Consider the following 20,182-nt stretch of genomic DNA (forward strand, 5'->3'; position numbering starts at 1 on the left):
AGGGGAATGAAGGGATCCTCTTACCAAGAGAGGCTTAAGTTCTGCAAATTGCAGTGGCTGGAGACTAGGCACCTGCGCGGTGATCTGATTGAGGTCTATAAGGCCTTGAATGGGTTGAGCACGCTGAATTCTGATGGGATCCTCCCACTTGTTCAGAATACGAACCTACGGGGACATAAGTTCAAATTAAGAAAGGATAGATGTAGAATAGATGTGCGGAAATTTGCCTTTAGCCAGCGGGTGGTTAATTGCTGGAACAAACTTCCATCTGTCGTTGTGGAAGTTGATAGGTTAAATAAATTTAAGGAGGAACTGGACAGGCAATTGGAGGGTATGGTGTGATTTTTTTTTTTTTTTTTTTTGGCTGATGCTGCATAAGCTCCTACACTTGCTTTCTTGCATCAAGTGCCACTACTACTACTACTACTACTATAACGGAATGGTACCCAAGAAGAGTTAGAAGAAAACCCGGAAGACAACAACGGAAATGGACAGATGAAATTCGTGAGTTTGTGGGTAGTAAATGAATGGCCATTGCACAAAACAGAAGTGGAAAGTTTCTGGAGAGGCCTTCATCCTGCAGTGGACTGAAAATGGCTGATGATGATGATGATGATCCCATGTATTTATTTGTTTCATGATGACTCCCACCAGTGCCTGAAATCCCCAGCACCCCGCCCTCCAGACCGCTGCTCATTTTAATAAAGCCAGTGCAAGAATCACTTTCCCCTCTGCTTGCCACTACTTTTAACCTTTTAGTATGTGGATTCGTCCAAGCTAGCAGTTTTCCGACCCCCCTAATGCTGCCTCAATAGCATTAGCAAACACTCTTGCACCCCTTCTATTTGAGGAGGTCACACACACACACGTGATTGTATGTGTGATTGATGTACATGTGAGTGTATAGACGGGCCAAACGCACACGTGCGTGTGTTCTAAGATGCTCTCCCAATTAGACTGTAATGGGGGCAACATATTAGGAGTCCTCTGCCATGCCTCTTCCTTCCTTGAGGCATAGTATGGGAATGGTATGGCTCAAGGAAGGAAGAGGCGTGAAGTTTCACCAGCCAGACATTTTCCGACCAGGTGAAATGTGTTTGGGTGTAGAGCTAATCATGTGCAATACTAATATCAATTCTGAGTATCCAGAATTGTGAATACAGTAGATATGTGTACCGAAAGGACACATGATACAGGGAAAGCATTATGCTCTCGATCAAGAAATATATAATTCTGAAACAATACAAAAACAATCAAACACAAACAATCAGCATTTGGAAAACAAAAACAAAAGTAAGAGTATGATATAGGTCAAATGACTGTGTTGATTAAAACAAACAACTGCACAGAAAAATATACTGGACCAGAAAATTCAAATTGGCTTATCATCGAGGATTTTGGTTTTCCAGATAATAAATGGAACTTGTGGTTTGGTCATCTGCTCATTAGCAGAACATTTCTGAATTTGCTAGATGATTAGTTTCTGTATCATCAAATTGGTGATTAATAGCAGCAATCATCATGTTTTAGAAATTTTCAGGCAAAGGGAAACTGCTGGTCAACAATGACCTCAGTGTACTTATATAGGATTCATTCAAAGAAATAACTAGTTTCAAAAATAAAAGCAGAGATTTTGTTTTTGTAAATGTAATTACAATACATTTAGAGATTTTTTGAATTCTTTTAAGTGGGACCAACTGTTGTTTTTACAAATATAAATGTGAAATGTAACATATTCAGGGATTTAATACTAGAAACTATTAAGCTTTTTATATCAACAAAGAGTTATGGTATTGCCTAAGGTCAAAACAAATGTCAAATGAACTAACACACTTAGTGGCAGGTAATAAAAATACATGAGATGATTATAAATTGTCCAAAAACACAAAATCCTACAGAAATATATATTAGTCAAAAATCAAGTTGCTAAGGAGGTTAAGAATACTAAAATAGGTTATGAGATAAAATTATTTTGCTTACATTAACATTAGAAAGAAAGAAAGAGATTAGACATATTTATCCACTTTATACGTAGCAAAATTATCAATGACTGTAGAGGTTGCTGATAATCTGAATACATATTTCGCATCTACATTCACCATGAAGATTTTATGATATGATAACAGTGAGGAATTAGGAAGAAAAACTAACGCAACTAATAGTAAACAAGGTTATTGGAACTCTAAATATATTAAAAGTAAAAGAGGTAATCAAACTCTTGGCTATAATAACAGTGAGAGCAGCCCTGAATTCAGGGAAGATCCTTACAGGTTGGAGCTGTGCAAATGTCTCCTATTCACAAAGGTGGTTCTATTATAGACCTATAAGTTTGACTTCTTGCTGGGAAAAATAATGAAGTGCACATTTAAAGAATATAATATTATCTGGATAAGAGAGAAGCTATAAGACAACCACAGCATGAATTTGATATAGAAAGATCATGTGTTAATAATCTAATTAATACTACAAGGTTGTTAAAAAGAAACTAGATGCAATGAAAAAGTTTCATATAATTTACTTAGATTATTTTGAAAAAGAAAAGCCTTTAATACAGTTTCATATGAATGACTTTTGGACAAACTGAAATAATGTGGAATTAGCAGCAGAGGATAAAGTGCTGGTTAAGGGAAAGAAAACAGAAAATTATTATAAATGGTTACTTCTCTTACTTTTCCTGATATTTATTAATGATATTGATTTAAAGCACCTAAGTGTACTGATAATAGAAAGCGAGGCAGATTAAGTTCTATAGACATCACTCATAAAATAAAAGAAAAAGAAGATATAAACAGGGGATGTATATGTTTGGTAATATTTTTGTTAGTCTCTACATGCTGAACTATATAGCATAATTTTGGCCTGGGACTGCAAAATATTTTAATCTCTATATTAACTGATCTATGCTAATGCCTTAGAAAGTGAAAGGAAGCTCTCATAATTATGGCTAAGGGTTTGCTTACTTCCTTTGCTGCCTCCTTTAATATAACTGGATAGATCCCATCCACCCCGGGTGCCTTTCTTGTGTTTATCTTCAACAGTTTCTCCTCCACTTTACTCCCAGTTATTTCAAGATTCTGTAGCTTACTGCTAGAGTCCAATACACCTCTGGAATTCCCCTTGCTGAATAACTCCTCATGTGTGAATGTCGATGCAAAATATTCATTTAGTTTGTAAGCTACCTGAGCAGGATCATCAACAGTTGACCCATCAATATCAAGTGGACCAATCTGATTCATCCCCTTCCTTCTAGAGTTTACATAAGTAAAGAACTCTTTGCTGTTTTTCTTTGCATCCCTTGCCAAGGATTTCTCGTAATCTGCCTTCGCTGCCTAACCTCCTTTGTAACTTGGTTGCATATCAACTTGTATCTGTCATAGGCTTCTGTGTCATGTGTTAATTTGTAAGTATCCCATGCATTTTTCTTCTCTGCCATATGCCTCATTAGTTCATCTGACATCCATTTTGGCCTAAAACTTGAACAATATTTCTTAGTTGGTATGTAAAGCCTAGTAGCTTCCAAGATAAGTTCTTTGAATGCTTCCCATTTTGAATTTGCTGTTGGTAACATCATCAGTTGGACCCACTGTATAGAATTTAAATACTGTCTCAGTCCATCGTATTCACCTTTACGGAAGCAATAACCCTTCCCTTTACCCCTAATGGTAGTTACCTCTTTGAGTAAATCCCACTTCAGCACACTGTGATCACTGCCACCTAGTGGTTCATTTATCTGCAGATTCTTAATGCATGAAGAATCACTGCTGATAATCAAATCAAGAGTATTACTCCCTCTAGTTGCCTCCCGAACATGCTGATGTAGAAAACAATCATCCAATAAATCCACAAAAGCCCTGCTAGTGTGTGAGTAACCAGTGCCCAAATTCCAGCCAATATCTGGGAAATTAAAATCTCCCATTATAAGACTCTCTGATTTACTGGCCCACTCTATTTCCCTGTACAGTTCCTTGTTATACTCATCAGAGTCATTAGGCCTATAGCACACTCCTACTCTAAATTTTGATCTCCCAATGCTTATGTCACACCAAACTGACTCAACACTGCACTGCACTGTCCAGCGATGTCGACTGGCTTCACTTCCTTGGTTTTTATGTGTTTCTTAACTAATAGCATAACCCCTCCCCGCTTCCTATCCTGTCTATCCTTTCTGTAGACGTTGTACTCCCCAAATTGCAGTTCTACATCCCTTATATCTGTGTGACACCACGTCTCTGATATCCCAACAATATCTGCCTTTGATGTTTTGAGCAATACCTCAAATTCATCAAATTTATTTACTAAACTCCTAGCATTGGTGTACACGCAAGTATACCTGCACCTGTTTCTATTCTTAGCTACCCTAACACAACCCATGTGTTTACTTGTACCGCAATGGCTCCCAGCAGTCTCTGAAATACCATGCATCTTGTTTTTCAGGCTTCTGCTCATTCTAATAGAAGCAGTGCAAGAATCTCTTTCACCTCTGCCAGTGGCTACTGTCAATCTATTGGCCTTTGTCTCCCCCCAAGCTAGCAGTTTTACGACCCACCTAACACTGCCTCGATAGCATCAGCAAATATTCTTGCACCCTTTCTATTTAAGTGTATCCCATCCCTGTAGAAGCAATCTCTCCTGTTAACAAGTACAGTCCAGGCTGAAAAAAATTCTACCCCTTGAGCCTTGCACAATCTTTCCAGGGACGAATTGATCGACAAGGCTCTCATCATATACTCCCTCCTATCGTGTCTGGGCAGAATTGCAGACACTTTCAAATTCAACCCTAATTCTTGGCTTTTGTTCAACAGTGACCTGTACTTGTTAAGTAATTCTGCCGGCCTCCTACTCTTAATATTATTAGTGCCAACGTGTACAACTATATCACCTTTTGTGCCCTTAAAAGATGATATTAGCTCTACAACGTCATCAACCTTTGCCCCTGGCAGACATACCCCGGTCCTGTTCCACCTATCTTTTTTACAAAGCATGTTCCCCGTTTCCCTGACAATAGAGTCACCAACAACTACTAGTTCCTTCGGGACCAGCGCATGTCCCGAATTGTAGAGCATGACACGAAGTAATCTGAGCAGTGCAGCCAGACTACTAACACAGCCCATGTAGTCATGTCAACAACACGTGAGTCCTGTGAACGGGGGTAGCCTGTGCAGACGTACATTTTTGCCGCTCCTGGAACAGAGAAGTTTTTTCTGATTTATTTTCTGTTTTATTAGTTTAAATTGGCATATTAACTTATTTTCTAGACTAGTTTTATATTCTTATTTACGATACTTAGATTAGATAGAGATTTTGTAGGCATTACTTAGTATCCACGTGTTTACTGTTCGTAAATAGCCACCATTGTAACCCGACACAAAATATCTCGAAATAGATAGCATAAGCTTAATATAGTATAGTATAGTACATAATATTGTCAAATAATCAGATAATTAATCTTGTTGAACTTCATTGTCAATTAAATTGTACTTTTAACTATACATATAACGACTTGGGTTACGTAATATAAATAACTATTAAAAAATAAATAATTAATACTTAACTTGATACGGAAGTTATATAAAGGGATTTCGTAGCTAACACTCGATACTGAAACATAAATATAGCGTTATAACTGTGTTGAGATATAAGTTTAGGGTTTTAATTTTGTACTGAAATTGAAATTTTATTGAAATTAAATCGAAATCATGACTCTGACCAGAGCAGCAAAGCAAAAGGCTCAAGCTAATGGGAGTGCTGTGGCTCAGGGGAGAACTGAGGGGGACAGTTGCCCTCTGAATCACAGCCTACTAAAATGCACTACTTGCTTGATGTTTGTGGAGCAGTCAGGTACGGGACATGATACTGCCATGGGGGATGTCTTTGTGTGTGCGCGATGCAAGGATTGTAAGGAAATCAGACGACAACTCAGAATTGTTATGGGCCTATATGAGAGATTGAAGGACTTGAGAGCTTGGTGGATGCCCTCGAAGGATTAAAATTGAGGGGCTCATCAAGCTCTTAGCTGCCCACACCAATGCCAGAGCTTGCACTTGGTCATCACACAACACAGCGGCAGCCCCCAGGGCAGAATGCACTGGTCCCAAAGGAACTAGTAGTTGTTGGTGACTCTATTGTCAGGGAAACGGGAAACATGCTTTGTAAAAAGGATAGGTGGAACAGGACCAGTGTATGTACAACGTCAACCTCTGCCAGGGGCAAAGGTTGACGTTGTACAGCAGATATCATCTTTTAAGGGCACAAAAGGTGAAAAACATTGTACACGTTGGCACTAATGATATTAAGAGTAGGAGACCGGCGGAATTACTTAACAAGTACAGGTAACAAGTAGTGTCTGCAATTCTGCCCAGACACGATAGGAGGGAGTATATGATGAGAGCCTTGTCGATCAATTCGTCCCTGGAAAGATTGTGCAAGGCTCAAGGGGTAGAATTTTTTTCAGCCTGGTCTGTACTTGTTAACAGGAGAGACTGCTTCTACAGGGATGGGATACACTTAAATAGAAAGGGTGCAAGAATGTTTGCTGATGCCATCGAGGCAGTGTTAGGTGGATCAGAAAACTGCTAGATTGGGGGGATACAAGGACTAATAGATTAACAGTAGCCACTGGCAGAGGTGAAAGTGATTCTTGCACTGCTTCTATTGGAATGAGCAGCAGTCTCGAAAATAAGATGCAGGATATTTCAGACTGCTGGGAATCATTGGGGCACAAATAAATACATAGGTTGTGTTAGGGTAGCTAAGAAAAAGAACAGGTGCGTGTATACTTGCGTGTACACCAATGCTAGGAGTTTAGTAAATAAATTTGATGAATTTGAGGTATTGCTCAAAACATCAAAGGTAGATATTGTGGGGATATTAGAGACGTGGTGTCACACAGATATAAGGAATGCAGAACTGGAATTTGGGGAGTACAATGTCTACAGAAAGAATAGACAGGGTAGGAAGGGAGGAGGGATTATGCTAATACTTAAGAAATACATAAAATCCAAGGAAGTGAAGCCAGTCGACATTGCTGGACAGTGCAGTGTCGAGTCAGTTTGATGTGGCATAAGCATTGGGAGATCAAAATTGAGAGTAGGAGTGTGCTATAGGCCTAATTACTCTGATGAGTATAATAAGAAACTGTACGGGGAAATAGAGTGGGCCAGTAAATTAGAGAGTCTTATAATGGGGAATTTAATTTCCCAGATATTGACTGGAATTTGGGGGCTGGTCACTCAAACACTAGCAAGGCTTTTGTGGATTTATTGGATGATTGTTTTCTACATCAGCATGTTCAAGAGGCAACTAGAGGGAGTAATACTCTTGATTTGATTATCAGTAGTGATTCTTCATGCATTAAGAATCTGCAGGTAAATGAACCACTAGGTGGCAGTGATCACAGTGTGCTGAAGTGGTATTTACTCAAAGAGGTAACTACCATTAGGGGTAAACGGAAGGGTTATTGCTTTCATAAAGGCGACTACGATGGACTGAGACAGTATTTAAATTCTATACAGTGGGACCAACTGATGTTACCAACAGCAAATTCAAAATGGGAAGCATTCAAATAACTTATCTTGGAAGCTACTAGGCTTTACATACCAACTAAGAAATATTGTCCAAAGTTCAGGCCTAAGTGGATGTCAGATGAACTAATGAGACATATGGCAGAGAAGAAAAATGCATGGGATACATACAAATTAACACGTGACACAGAAGACTATAATAGATACAAGTTGATCTATAACTAAGTTACAAAGGAGGTTAGGCAGGCAAAGGCAGATTACGAGAAATCTTTGGCAAGGGATGCAAAGGAAAACAGCAAAGAGTTCTTTACTTATGTAAACTCTAGAAGGAAGGGGATGAATCAGATTGGTCCACTTGATATCGATGGGTCAACTGTTGATGATCCTGCTCAGGTAGCTAACAAACAATGAATATTTTGCATTGACATTCACACATGAGGAGTTATTCAGCGAGGGGAATGCCAGAGGTGTATTCAACTCTGGCAGTAAGCTATAGAATCTTGTAATAACTGAGAGTAAAGTGGAGGAGAAATTGTTGATGATAAATACAAGAAAGGCACCTGGGGTGGATGGGATCTATCCAGTTATATTAAAGGAGGCAGCAAAGGAAGTAAGCAAACTCTTAGCCCTAATTATGAGAGCTTCCTTGGACTCAGGGGAGGTACCCACAGACTGGAGATGTGCAAATGTCACCCCAATTCACAAAGGAGGATGAAAGGCTGACACAAGTAATTATAGACCTGTGAGTTTAACTTCTGTTCCAGAGAAAATTAATGGAGGCACTAGTTAAACAAGACTTCAGCTATAGCTCGGACACAGCATGGTTTTGTTAAGGGAAAGTCTTGCCTGACCAATTTGATTGGATACTATGATGCAGTCACAAAGGAACTGGATGCAGGGAATAACTTTGATATTATATACTTGGATCTTAGAAAGGCTTTTGATACTATTGCGCATGGAAGACTGCTGCACAAACTGGAGCAGTGTGGCATTGGAGGCAAATTGCTGCTGTGGATAAAGGGGTGGCTGAGGGGGAGAAGACAGAGAGTGGTAATCAATGGACACTGCTCATCGTGGACTAATGTTATTAGTGGAGTCCCTCAGAGTTCAGTATTGGGTCCATTATTGTTTTCTGTATTTATAAATGATATTGATGATGGTATATCAAGCTTAATGTCCAAGTTTGCAGACGATACGAAGGTTGGCAGGGTTGTCAAGGACACTACGCTACTGCTACAGGATCCGGAAAGGTTGATCAGATGGGCTGAGAGGTGGCAAATGAAGTTTAACATTGACAAATGTAAAGTACTACATATGGGAAACAGCAACCCCAGAGCAACGTATCAACTCTGTGGTACTACACTGACAGTGGCAGAGAATGAAAGGGACCTGGGGGTGGTTCTGCAGGCAGATATGAAGTTTTCTGAGCAGTGCAGACGGGCTGCAAGAGTAGCTCATGGTGTATTGTCGATGATATACAGGAATTTTTCTAGCAGGGATAAGGAGGTGATTATTCCCTTGTATAAGGCAATGGTCAGACCACACCTAGAGTACTGTATACAGGTCTGGAGGCCTCATTTCAAGAAGGATGTAGATATACTGGAACGCGTACAGAGAAGGGCAACAAGATTAGTGAATGGAACAAATGGGTGCTCTTACGAAGAAAGGCTTAAGTTTTGCAAATTACAGTGTCTGGAGACTAGGCACCGGCGAGGTTATCTGATAGAGGTGTATAAAGCCTTGAATGGTTTGAGCATGCTCAATGCTGATGGGATTCTTCTTCTTGCTCAGAATAATCACCTGAGAGGGCATAAATTCAAATTGAGAAAGGACAGATGTAGGATAGACGTGAGGAAATTTGCCTTTAGCCAGCAGGTTGCTGGTTGGTGGAATAGACTTCTATCCCTTGTTGTGGAAGTTGACAGCCTAAATAAGTTTAAGGCTCAGCTGGACAGGTATTTCGAACGAACAGAGGGGTGAAGTGGAAGTGGTTATTTTTTATTTATTTATTTTTTTATTTTTTTTATTTTTTTTTTATTTATTTATTTATTTTTTTTTTTTTTTGACTGATGCTGCATAAGCTTGCTTTCTTGCATCAAATGCCTCTACTAATGCTAATGCTAACACATCAAGAACTTTCAGAGTAGGGAAAAAGAGAAGACCTACCATTGTATAAACAATGGTTAGTCTACATCTTGTACACTAAATATGTGTTTAGAAAGCTCATTTTAGAAAGGATGACGACATTTGGGAAAAGGTACAGAAAATAGCAACAAGAGTAGTAGGGAACAATGGGATTCTTACCAATAAAGTCTTGCATTTTGTAAATTTCAACAGCCTGGAGACTAGGGATCTGTATGAAGTCCTGTCTGAGGTGCTTAAAGCTTAAAAGGGTCAAATAAACTAAATACTGATGGAATATTCTCTTTCTCTCTCTCTCTCTCTCTCTCTCTCTCTCTCTCTCTCTCTCTCTCTCTCTCTCTCTCTCTCTCTCTCTCTCTCTCTCAATACAACAAAGAGGCTTAATTTAAAATGAAAACAAGGGTAGTTGTACAAGATGTGAGGATGGTCACCTTCGGCCAGAGAGTAAACATTTATTAGAAAAATCTTGCCCCTGGTATTAAGACAGAAAGTTTAAGTAACTAAAGAACTGGGCAAATTATTAAAAGGGATCAACACAAAAGCTTGCTATATAAGCTTGCAGCCTCACATTGTTTTTATTAAACTAAGATACAATTTATTTTGCTACCTTTACGTATGGAACTGTGAAAGATGAAGTCATGAGAGGGTGACTTCATGTCTCGCGGTTCCATAGGACATGGATTCATCACAGTCCGATGAAAAAAACTGGGGAAGTGCTGAAGAAGGCAGAAGAAAGCAAAGACTGATATATAAACCAGATCATGAAGTAGTAGGTTGATACCAACTCTTATTCCAAAAACGCTGGCAAGAAGAGGAAATGAGTGGACTGCATCAGACCGATTTCTAGATTGAATTACAAGGAGAAAATGTATGTATCAGCAATGGCTACCATCTGATGGGAGATAAAAGTGTAAGAGAATTAATCAAAATTTGAATTATTTGAATTATAATTCAAAAATAATTTATATAACATAATTTGTATTGTATGTATTATTCTTTCCACTAATTTGCGCAATAGAAATCAGTAATGAATTATTGATTAATTAAAGCAAGTTAAGAGGAACAAAATCCTGGTAACTTGCTTCTTTAGCAAACAAATTTCCCACAATTATCTCTTGCTGAACACATTTCATTGTTGAGTAATAAACAAAAAATATGAACATAATTTCTGTAAAGGGTGGATTCAGTACTGATTAATTCATTACCGATTTCTCCGAGAATGAATGAAAAGATGGCATAGAGAATTTTTTCAATGGTATATAGCTACCAATTAGAATTCTATAGAAATGTGGAAACACAAAGTTTGGAAGAGGTAAGCTTCACCTAAGTCAACAGAGGTCGAAACATTTTACCTTTATTCTCCTTTATCCTCCGCTTTATTCTCCTTTTGCTGCCTTTATGTACCATGCATATATGTAGAAGTAACCCCAGAGGAATGTACTAACTGTGTGCTACTACATTTCGGGTAGTAGAAAATGAAAAAGATCTGGAAGAAATTGTGCAGTCAGATATGAAGTTTTCTGAACAATGCAGACAGGCTGCAAGAGCAGGTCATGTAATTTTGTCAATGATATAAAGGAATTTTGCAAGCAGGGAAAAGGAGGTGATTATCCCTTTGTATAAGGCAATGGCCAGACCATGCTTTGAGTACTGTGTTCAGGTCTGGAGGCCTCATTTTAGGAAGGATGTAGATTTGCTTGAGCATGTACAAAGAAGGGCAACAAGAGTAGTGAGGGGAATGAAGGGATCCTCTCACAAAGAGAGGCTTAAGTTCTGCAAATTGCAGCATCTGGAGACTAGGCAACCTGCAAGGTGATCTGATTGAGGTGTATAAGGCCTTGAATGGGTTGAGCACGCTGCATTCTGATGGGACTCTTCCACTTGCTCAGATTACAAACCTAAGGGAGCATAAATTCCAATTGAGTAAAGGCAGTTGTACAGATATGCAGAAATTTGCCTTTAGTTAGCGGATGGTTAATTGCTGGAACAAACTTCCATCTGTCATTGTGGAAGTTGATAGCTTAAATAAATTCAAGGAGGAACTGACCAAACGTTTAGAGGATTAGAATGGTTGTGTGAATTTTTTATTTTTATTTTTTGGCTGATGCTTCATAAGGTCATACGCTTGCTTTCTTGCATCACGTGCCTCTATTACTATTACCATGAGACATGAAGTCAATGAGCGTGCGTTGAAAAAACCGTGGAGAGAACAGCTGAAGAAGAAAGAAAAGCAAATACTCATATAAAACGAAGTCTTGAGAAGAGCAGAACTTATATGTTGATTCAACTGGAATATTTAAGAGAAAATATTTACCTTACTGCTTGGTGTAAAGTCACTGTTACCTAACAGCTACACAGCCTTAAAGAAAGCTGAGTAATATTTTCCTTATACATGATTCAACCATTAAAAACGATTTTCCGAACTATTCAATGCAATAAATAAACTGCTAAAGGCATTTTATCTGTTTTTCTTTAGTTTCCTTCAAAAAATGAAACCACATTAGTTGTTTTCATTTTCTTTTTTTAAAGAATTAGCACAAGTTGGCACTGATATTTAGATGCAACCTCTCCCTCTAGTAAATGAAGTCTATAGAGTAACCATAGCATGTTGCTGTGTATCATTTGCCCACTTTGTAAGTAAAGTTTAAAAAATATATTGAGTTATGCATGTTTTTTTTATATTATTTTTTTAGAAACAAAATATATATATTCTTAAAATCCTATATCTTCATTAGCAATAATAAAAACCTAATCTTGTCTATTCAGATGAGCCATTATAACTAGAAAATTAGAGCAAGATATATATGACCATTAAATTAAGCAAAGAGAGCTTTATTGTTAGGGAAATCATACTAGACAAAATCCACTTTAAAAGAAAGGTATTAAAAAACACAAGTGATTTTTTGAGTTAGAACGGTAAAAGAGGGAAAAAAAGAAAATGAATAAGATAAATGAGGTCAGGATGTTTTAAGACAAGCAGAAAGAAAGGAGGATAGTCAGATTACAAAGTCTCTGACAGAAAATACAATGGACATAAATATCACCTTAAAATAAAAGGACTCATAAAGGAGTCAGTAACTATTTTTATATTAAAATAACCATAGATAAACAATATTCTTGGACTTTTCTAGGGTTTCAATTGACAATGAAAATTTTCACCAGTAGATAATCTAAATGCTAACAATAAGCTTATTTTTAAAAATAACTATTATCAAGAGAAAGAATAAGATTTTAATTTTTCTAATGGCTATTATGGTGGATTAGACATCAATTCTACTAAATTCATATATATTTTTTTATTATTCAATGAAAGCCTTCTTACAAGAAAGAAATGTGAATAATTCAAAAAAATAATTCTAGAATCCATTCATTTAACAGTTATTCATCAAAACATATGGCAAAATTGTTGACCACTGAACTGATAAACACAATAATGTCAATGCAGTTTTATTAATATAACCTTGTCTCTATTATAATTGCTTCTTCATCACCCCCCTCTCGTGTAGGTGAGAGATTGCTGTACTACTGCCTATTATTTCCCTATATAGAAAGTTAAATATCTTTCATTATGTCTGTAACACACTTTTACTATATGCTTCTGAAAATTATTATTAAGTAACATGAAGTAAGTCATTAAATGATGTACTTGGGGGAAAAAAAAGTCACCTGAAACATTCTCTCCATTAAACTTTATATCGATTGTATGGGGACCAGACTGTTCAGCTTTGAAGCTGACTAGACATCTACCACTACCCAATACTTGAACCTGATTAGGAACTCTGCCATCATTTACTGAAATTTCCAGCTGCCCCTCACCAGCTTGTGAAGCATCAACTGCAATTCAAAGTGCATATAAAATATTAAATATTTTTTTAGGATTAAACAAATAGTATTACATACTATTTTTCTACATTTTTTTTTTTTAATTTGAAATAAATTAGTAATACCGAAATATATTACTACATTATGCACCATTATGAAAAACAAATCTTGCAGAGTAAATTAATGAATGCAAATTACTCAAAATGTAATAACCACTCAGATATATATATATATATATATTTTGAAATTAGTTTAGTGGAGAAGAATTAAAAATATATATATTGTCTTCTCAGATCTACTGGATACATTGTCTATTGCTTACTCTAAATTTCCATAGTGTAAATCAGTGAAACACCATAATTCTGCTAAAATCGAAGTCCAATTATAAGAATTGCAGGAACATTTAGTTATTACCCCTGTTGACAAAACTGATAATAATTTTGCCTTTATCTGTAAAGCTCTTTATGTAGATACATTTATAAAAAAAAAAAAAACTTAAAATCTAGTGACACCTGACAAACTTATTTCTCCTCTATTATCATTTACAAAAAATTACTGGTTATAAATAAGAAATTAAAATTTAATATTAATAATTATAATTTTCCTTTTGTATATTTCGTTCCTAAATTTCACAAAACATCTGTTAGTTTCAGGTGCAATACCTCCTGTAAAAACAGTTATGCCCAGTTACCTGAAAAAAACAATGGAACAATTAAGTAAACCCATCATGGGCATTCTGCTTACCAATAGAATTGTTCTCAAGAATTTACCAGTTCTAGAAACCTTAAACACGAATAACATTGAAGATTTTCAAACTTTTGACTTTCATAATTTTGTCTTTTCACAAGTATCAATCTGTCTAATTTAAAAATAGTTATTTGAGAAATATTTCAGAAGTATAAACATGTAATTAAGTGTAATGGAATAACTGGAAAATCCCGCATTTTCAATAACTTTTTCTTTAAGAAATTGGTTTACCAGGTGTTCCTTTAATTTAGAATTAAGTCCATTTCTATACCACAAATAAATATGCCTTTAATTTAATTAAGTGAAAATGAGAATCTGGAAAGTCAGGTATAAAATAAGCTCAGTTTCAGCTTATTTTCTAATTTTTTTATATCTGGGAAGTTCAGTGACACAACATAATTATTTTATTTTTGGACATCAAAAGACATGATTCAACTGACAGAAGTGATAGGAGTGGTTGGAACTTTACTCTGATTATGATTATTGCATTTACATGATGACAGTCATTCTGCTCACCTCCCACCAGTAGTTAAAAAAATTTTCTCATTTTCCATATTTGAAACTTGAGACAACCCATTATCAGATCATGTGCAAATGGTAGTTAATAATCTGTTCATATACCTCAAAGCTGGATAAAATCAGTAGAATGGAACCAGGGTTAATTTCTTGCCACAATCTTATTCAAAAATGCATAGCCCTCTTCCTGATAGTAATAGTCTCATTCTCAAGGCCTTATTCCTGCAAATAAGCTCAGTTTCAGCTTATTTTCTAATTTTTTTATATCTGGGAAGTTTTAGCCATGGAATCTACTGAGCTACAACTCTAGAGAAATCAATATCATGAATAATGAAGTAGAGGCTTCCTGTGAAGTTCTGAAATGTCTCTAATCTTTGAGTCTGTTACTACATAGCACAATTTCCAAACATTCAACATTTGCAGTGAATGTCTTATAACAGCCCTGTCTTCAATGTGACAAAATTCATTGCTCTGGCTTCTAAAGTTTTTCACATTAAAAACAAATACAATTAATAAAGTATATATATCCTTTAAAACATTTTATTTAATCACTCAATTTTTAATTACACTTATTTCTTATACATTCTTGTAACCTAAGTGATCTTTTGTCACAGCAATATGGAAACGACAGCTGTCACTAAAGAAGTGGTGAGAAAATAACATGAAATGATTGACTCTGTTATGTACATATTTCCAAATTGGAAATAAACACAATTAAACCAATGTATGTTTGACTGCATTATTTCTTCGAATAACTTAGAAAAATCTGATGCATTGGGTAAGATCAGAGAACAAAGGCAAAGTATCTGGACCATAAAGTAAAACTAATGGAATGGCTAATGATGGTGCATGCAACAAACATTGCTCTATACGAAAATCCTTTAAAAACTAAGGCTGAATATTGAAGATTAAACCTTCAGATGGATGGCTCTAGAAATTCAAGATTTTTCATAGACTGCCTTCAAAAAGTGTGCATTGAAAAGCAACTGTTGACACTGAAGCATGAAAGACATTTAAAAATGTTTTCTTATATATGACCAAAATGACAACTTCAATGATAACAATTTTTTTTTTTTTTTTGAAAGCTACTACCAGATAAAACACTTACATTTAAAGATAAGAAATGTAGTGCTGGGGAAAAACAATGGATTACCATTCTCCTAGTGGCAAAAAATTGCATAAAACAAAACTTCCTTTCTAATTATTGAAGACACTGTCAACTATGTATTAAGCAAATAGGCTCTTGGATGTCACTAAAAATCTGCAGAAAATGTATCAGAGGCTTAGATCACAAAAGCAGTAGGAAAATAGATATATATTTTGCCATATCTAAATAAATGCATTTACCTTTGGATGCCTATCTTTACTTAACTTTCCTTTTAATAACACCAGGTACAACTGTTGAAGAGAGACTTCCATTTTATGGGTGCCTTCCTAGTCCTCTACATTTATTAAGCATTTATTAAGCATGCCATATGCCAAGTCATCAAAATTGGGAATCGGGTTGCAGCCAATTATTGTCATGCAGTTTGTTGTACACTTCGTAGATATGACAATATACCTGTTTTGGAAATAGTCCCTCATTATGGCATACATCAGAGTCGTATAATCATTTTTATTTAATGAAAATACTCAAGGCATAAGTCTCCTGGGTTCCTTAAATTTATTTAATCATTTCATGTAATGCTCTTTCTGTCAATCTGTCCCTCCTGAAGCAGATCTACAGAAGGAACTCATACTTTTTACCGATATATCTCTTCTATTCTTCTTATCTGCACAACCTGTCCAAAAATTTACCTCGAACTGGCAAAGAGCAAGAGGTCTATGTGAACCTGGATCACTTACACTCTTTTCAGGATTCTTCAGCACTATCTTTATTCTTGCCAGTTCCAAACATCGGAGAAGACATCCTCCTCTAAACAAGAGGTTATACAACTCCAATAACCACTGTTCATTCATTTTCCATAATTTTTAACAACTCCATCCAAAATATTGTCATTTTCATTTTTTTTGCCACTGACAAAGCATACCCGCCAAATTTATTCTGAATTACTTTCTGTTCTCTACCTTCACCTATATATTTCAAATTTTTTTCTCATGTATCTGATTGTATCTCATTCAGATACATGAGATACATGATTTTTCGTGTATCTCATTCTTTTCTGTATCTGATACAACCCCTCCTGATTTTCAGGAAACAAAAACACTAAAAACTCACTCACAGAATCATGCCATGAAAAAGCTTTTCATACAATAACAAAAAGATGGTTCTGCTGGAAGAATCTTTTGTCATTGTATAGAAGAATATTTTCTCAACCATTAGTTTCCTAAATAACATTTTGTAAGATAACTGACAGGGATCTTTAGACATTTTCTACCTTACAAAATTTTCCTGAGATAATTTTTTACTCTTTGTATTATGTTTACATAAACCCTACATAAATCCATATATTTCTGGCATCCTCCTCCTCTCCCCCATCCCCTTCATCCCATGCATGGTACTAAGTACTATAGGTTTTGATACCTTTCACATTTGGGGTTTTCATTAAAAAATATATATATATATTTATGAAAACCCCAAACATGAGAGGTATTAGAACCCATAGTACCTAGTACTGTGCTTGGGTCGGAGGTTGAGAAGACGAGAGAAGACATTTGTTAACATTAGACTTCTGTAGACTGTAATTTTCAAGAAAGACATATGAAGGAAGGTTGTTCCAGAAAACGGCAGTTCAATGAATAAATGAAGTAATCCCCAAAAGAGATATATCATTTTGCCTAGGAATCAGAGTGTCACCAAAGATAAGCATAGGAGCAGAAGAATCTTTTTTGTGAGATAAAAGACAAGACTGAGTTTTAGAAGGATTGAAACCAATTAAGTTGTCTTTGCCCGACTGGAGAATTACCTGGAAATCAGAATTTAAGGAATTATTAGCAGATATTCGAGAAGTTGAAGCTGATTGAACAGGGTAAGGTTTCTCAAAATGGAAAGTGGAATGCAATGTGCTATCATTGGCAAAACTATGGATAGGATTTCCAGTCAATGAATGAAGTTCACTAATATACAAGAGGAAAAGAGTGGGGAAAAAGAACTGAACCTCGGGAGACACCAGCATTAGTGAAGGAGTTAGAAGAGAGAGAGCCATCTACCACCACCCTCAGTGAGCGATCAGAGAGAAAACTGGATAACCAATTACAAAAAACAGTTGGCAAACCACAAGATGGAAGCTTGTTTAGAAGACCTTTATCCCAAACATGATCGAAAGCCTTTGAGATGTCTAGAGCACCGAATTTTATTTCACGGAACTTTTCCATTGAATTTGTCCATAAAGGGGTAGCATAAGCCAGAATATCACCAGTTGATCAACACTGACGGAATCCATACTGGTGATCGTTGATCAGATGGAAGGTTTCTAGGTAGTTTAAGAATCGGCAGTTAATTGATTTCTCCATTACTTTAGAAAGAGTAGAAGTAATTGCAATAAGACAATAATTGAGTGGGAGGAATAGGAGCAAACTTCCAAGCAGAAGGAAAAACACATCTTTGGAATAAGACAGTAAAAAAAGGTGGCAAAGAAGAGGAGTAAGTTCAGGAGCACAGGTTTTGAGAACAAGTGGAGAAATACCATCAGGACCTGGAGCTTTCTTAACACCAAGTCAAAATCCTTCTAACATCCTTTTGACGGAAGACCACAGGAGGCATTGAATAGAGCATGTGGGAATGGTGGGAGGTGTTTTACCAAGATCATTAATACACGAGTTGGAAGAAAATGGGAATGCTAGCAAGTCAGCTTTATCTTTGGCTGAAGTGATAACAGAACCATATAGTTTTGACAGAGGTGGGAGCAGAGATGGAAAAAATTTGTGGCCAATAGCTTTGGCAAGAGACCAGAATGCTCAGCTACCATTAGGACAAGAAGCAAGTTTTCTACTCTTAGCCCATTTGTTTAAAATCTAGTTTGGACTGATTAATGACTGATTTACAATTGTTGCGAGCTTTGGTTAGGCAGAAAATGAAACTGAAGAATTGAAAACAAGTCAATTATGATATGCGACATTCTTCTCCTGAACAGCCTTAGCACATTTATCGGAAAACCAAGGTTTAGATAAAGAATGATATTTTAAAGTGGAGTGTGGGATAAAGGATTCCATTCCTACAAGAATAATGTCACTGACACGATCTCAGCAAACACTGACATCAGAAAGTTTGAAACAGTAGTCCAACCAAGGAAAAGAAGAAAAGAAGTCTCGCAGGTCATCCCATTTTGCATTCTTGTAATGCCAAACAACAGAAGGTTGGGAATAGCCATGAGATAAAGGTTCCATTGGAGAAGAGACAATCACCAAGTTGTGATCTGAAGTGCCTAAAGGAGCTCTCACTTCAACCGTGTACTTAGAAGGGTTGTTTGTGAGAGAAAGATCAAGCATGTTGGTTGTATGGTTAGGACTGTCCGGTATTCTTGTAGGTAAATGAACAATCTGTGCAAGGTGATTAGTAATTGCAAAAGCCCGAGCATCTCGACCAGCTGGGTGGTGTGACTTGAAAACGGAAGCCAGCTGGAGTTGTGAACATTGAAATCACCAAGGAAAATTACCTCCCTTTTCGGAAAGGTGGACTGGAGAAAGTCAAGTTGCAAAGAGAGGAAGTCAAAGAGCTCCAAGTGATTACTGGAGTTTGGAGAACAGTAGAGACAACAGATGAATTTAATGGAATGAGGTAGAGAGATTTTAAGCCAGAGAAGATTGAAAAGAGGAGATTCCAAATTACCAAATCTCTGACAGGGAACATCAGAATGGACATATGCACAAGTACCACCTTTGAGGCGAACGGAATCATACAGCAAATAATTTGGGCATCTGAGTTGAGCAGTAGTTGAATCAACCGATAACTGAGATTCTGTCAGAAAAAGTACACGGGTTTTGGCAGACTGCAAGTGGAAATTTACATGACTGAGATTAGAATTGAGACCACGTATATTTGTGAAATGAACTAGGATGTGTTTGGGAGGTTTAGATCTTTTCGCAGATAAGCTTACTCATTAGTTTGACAATTCGTGGTGTATTCAATAGTAAAAAAAAAAGTGGGGGGATGTGCTGTATGAAGTGATGAAATTTTTGGATATGGTGTACACATGGTACTAATATACCCAGATCCTTGATATAACATGGCCTCAACAATGCCCCCCCCCCTGATTAGACCGGGTTTCGAGCCCGTGCCCACCAAATACGAAGGATGTGGAAAGGTCAGGGAATGACCACCGCATATCCCCCCCCCCCAGAGCAATATGGCCTTAGTTGCTAGTGATCACATAAAAAAAAAAAATAAATAAAAAATAACCGATCATTATCACCATGCAAGAATATTACTTTCCATAAAAGTTAACAACTAGAATTAATTAATTATTACAGGATCATAAACACAGAATATAATGAGT

General features: G+C 36.6%; 1 protein-coding gene across 2 annotated transcripts in view; it reads right to left on the reverse strand.

The window, feature by feature from the left end:
* The window catches only part of jbug (filamin-type immunoglobulin domains fbug), a 1,114,928-nt gene that overhangs the window by 725,021 nt on the left and 369,725 nt on the right, over positions 1-20,182 (reverse strand). For both annotated transcript variants that reach the window (XM_090381438.1, XM_090381439.1), the window contains exon 18: positions 13,329-13,496. In XM_090381438.1, the coding sequence (XP_090237564.1) occupies positions 13,329-13,496 (168 nt within the window). The remainder of the gene's footprint in view (positions 1-13,328; positions 13,497-20,182) is intronic.

The sequence above is a fragment of the Mastigoproctus giganteus genome, chromosome 9 (assembly GCF_048544385.1).
Source record: "Mastigoproctus giganteus isolate SK-2022 chromosome 9, ASM4854438v1, whole genome shotgun sequence".
NCBI classification, from domain to species: domain Eukaryota; kingdom Metazoa; phylum Arthropoda; class Arachnida; order Uropygi; family Thelyphonidae; genus Mastigoproctus; species Mastigoproctus giganteus.